At 43.2% G+C, this 2,446-nt stretch overlaps 1 protein-coding gene across 1 annotated transcript; it reads right to left on the bottom strand.

Moving 5' to 3' along the window:
• Positions 1-1,399: 1,399 nt before the first annotated feature.
• Positions 1,400-2,428, bottom strand: LOC112092850. The gene has a single exon (XM_024169991.1). The coding sequence runs from the start codon at positions 2,426-2,428 to the stop codon at positions 1,400-1,402; it is 1,029 nt and encodes a 342-aa protein (XP_024025759.1).
• Positions 2,429-2,446: the final 18 nt, after the last annotated feature.

The following is a 2,446-nucleotide window of genomic DNA, read 5'->3' as shown; positions in this document are numbered from 1 at the left end:
CCACAGAATTGCTGCAGCAATCTTCCTACAGGATTTTATGCATACATAGGGAAGGGCTGATCCCTTTAATATCAGCTATCGACCATCCCATAGCCCTTTTATGCTTTCTAAGGACTTCAAGCAGCATATCCTCCTGTTCCTCATCCAAAGTGGATGATATTATTACTGGCAAAGTATCTTCCTCACCCAAGTAAGCATACTTCAAATGAGTTGGTAAAGGCTTCAATTCCAACACCGGTGGTTCTTCAATTGATGGCCTAGGAGGCTTCAAATTTCTCTCAGATAAATCCAGCGACTCAAATGGTCTTCTTTGACAAACAGCCACTTGATCGGTTTCTCCCAGTAATGCGGGTGAATCATCATCAACTTGCTCAACCTCCAATGCAGCATTTGAGACATCCTCTTCCTCTATTTCCTCATAAGCATTCTTATTAAGTTCTTCCATCACAAGAGCATCTAATACACCCACAGCCGAACATTCTTCAACCTCATCTGGAAAGCGCATAGCATTGAGAACATCAAATGTGACCTGCTCATCGTCAACTCGCATAGTAAGTTTACCTTTTTGCACATCAATCAATGTCTTTCCAGTGGCTAGAAATGGTCTACCCAAAATAATGGGTACCTCCTTGTCTGCTTCATAATCCAAGACCACAAAATCCACCGGAAAAATGAATTTATCAACACGCACCAACACATCCTCAATTTTTCCCTCCGGATGAACAAATGATCAATCGGCAAGTTGAAGGGTGACTGTAGTTGGCCTAGCTTCACCAATACCTAGCTGCTTAAAAACAGACATTGGCATTAAATTTATGCTTGCACCCAAATCACACAAGGCTTTACCAAAATAAGTGTTGCCAATCGAACATGGGATTGTGAAACTCCCTGGGTCCTTCAATTTAGGTGGTAAGGTGCTTTGAGAAATCAGCCCGCACTCTTTTGTAAGTGCCACTGTCTCGAACTCACCCAAACGCCTCCTTTTGGAAAGAATTTCTTTCATAAATTTTACATAATTTGGCATTTGCTCAAGAGCTTCAACTAATGGGATATTGATATGAAGTTGTTTCAGCACGTCAAGAAACTTCCCAAACTGCTTGTCCTGTTGTTTCTTCTGAAATCTTTAAGGAAAGGGCGGTGGTGGTTTGTTCTGGCATGTTCCTGCGGCTTCTTGCTGCTGTTGCGTTGCTGCAGCAACACTAGTTTCTACCTCATCTTGACTTTGTACAGGGTTCATGTGGCCATCCTGCCTTTCTTCCTTTTGGATCGAAGAGGGATCTTCATCTAGCTTGTTTTTCTCCTGTGGCCGCTCCAATGCTTTTCCACTTCTCAATTAAATGGCTTTGCAATGCCCCTTGCCTTCCCACCTAGGATTTTCCGTATTGCTTCGAAGAGTGCCCTAGGGGCGATTAGTTAAAGCATTTGCAAGTTGCCCAATTTGAGTTTCCAAGCTTCTCAAGGTTGAATCATAGCTCTGCATCTTAGCCTCGTTCTTCGTTATATATTCCTTAAAGAAATTCTCCATGGAATTTGAACTTTCACCGGCTTGAATCCGCATTGGCTGAGCTGGTTGTGCTAAACCCGGCTGCTGAGCTGGTCTATTATACTGAGGAGCACCACTAGGACCTGCTCCTTGATTACTCCAAGAGAAATTGGGATGTTGTTTCCATCCTTGGTTGTGTTGATGGTTGTAAGCATTGTTGCGGTTGTAGTTACTCACATAACAAACTGAAGCGGGATTCAACGGACATTCATCAAATAGGTGTCCCTCCCCACAATATACACAGGAGATTGCAAGGGCCTGGACAGAATTCACTCCAGTTGAAGTCTTCATAGTTTTTATCATGTTAGTTAAATTTGACACTTGAGCCGAAAGAGCAGTGATTGCATCCACTTCAAGAACTCCCGGTGTTTTCCTTGTGGGTAGTCTCTCGGTTGGCCATTGATAATGATTCGTGGCCATCCTCTCCAGAATCTCATTGGCCTCATTGTAAGATTTGGCCAAAAGAGCACCATTAGCTGCGGCATCAACCATTACTCTGGTTGGCTCATTGAGACCATTATAAAAAGTCTCCATTTGAATCCAATGGGGAATACCATGTAATGGACACTTTCTGAGCAGTTCCTTAAACCTTTCCCATGCCGCATAAACTGACTCTCCATCGCCTTGATGAAAAGAGGTAATGTCATTTCTCAACTTGGCGTTCTTTGTCGGAGGGAAATACTTCATAAGAAACTTTTCAGCCATATCACTCCACGTTGCAATGGAATCAGCAGGTAAGCTATTAAACCAAGCTCTAGCACGATCCCTCAAAGAGAAAGGGAAAAGTGTTAGCCTTAAAGTTTCTGGAGGAACTCCCGGTAGCTTGAATATATCGCTAACTTCCATGAATAACCTCAAATGTTGATGAGGATCGTCTGTCGCCATACCGCTGAATTGTCCCAC

This window comes from Morus notabilis, unplaced genomic scaffold, assembly GCF_000414095.1.
Source record: "Morus notabilis unplaced genomic scaffold, ASM41409v2 Scaffold798, whole genome shotgun sequence".
NCBI classification, from domain to species: domain Eukaryota; kingdom Viridiplantae; phylum Streptophyta; class Magnoliopsida; order Rosales; family Moraceae; genus Morus; species Morus notabilis.
Note: the sequence above shows the minus strand (reverse complement) of the source record. Positions and strands in the feature narration are given on the sequence as shown.

Bases quoted from the DNA above. Each gene is read 5' to 3' on its own strand.
- LOC112092850 (XM_024169991.1), bottom strand. From the start codon at position 2,428: ATGGCGACAGACGATCCTCATCAACATTTGAGGTTATTCATGGAAGTT.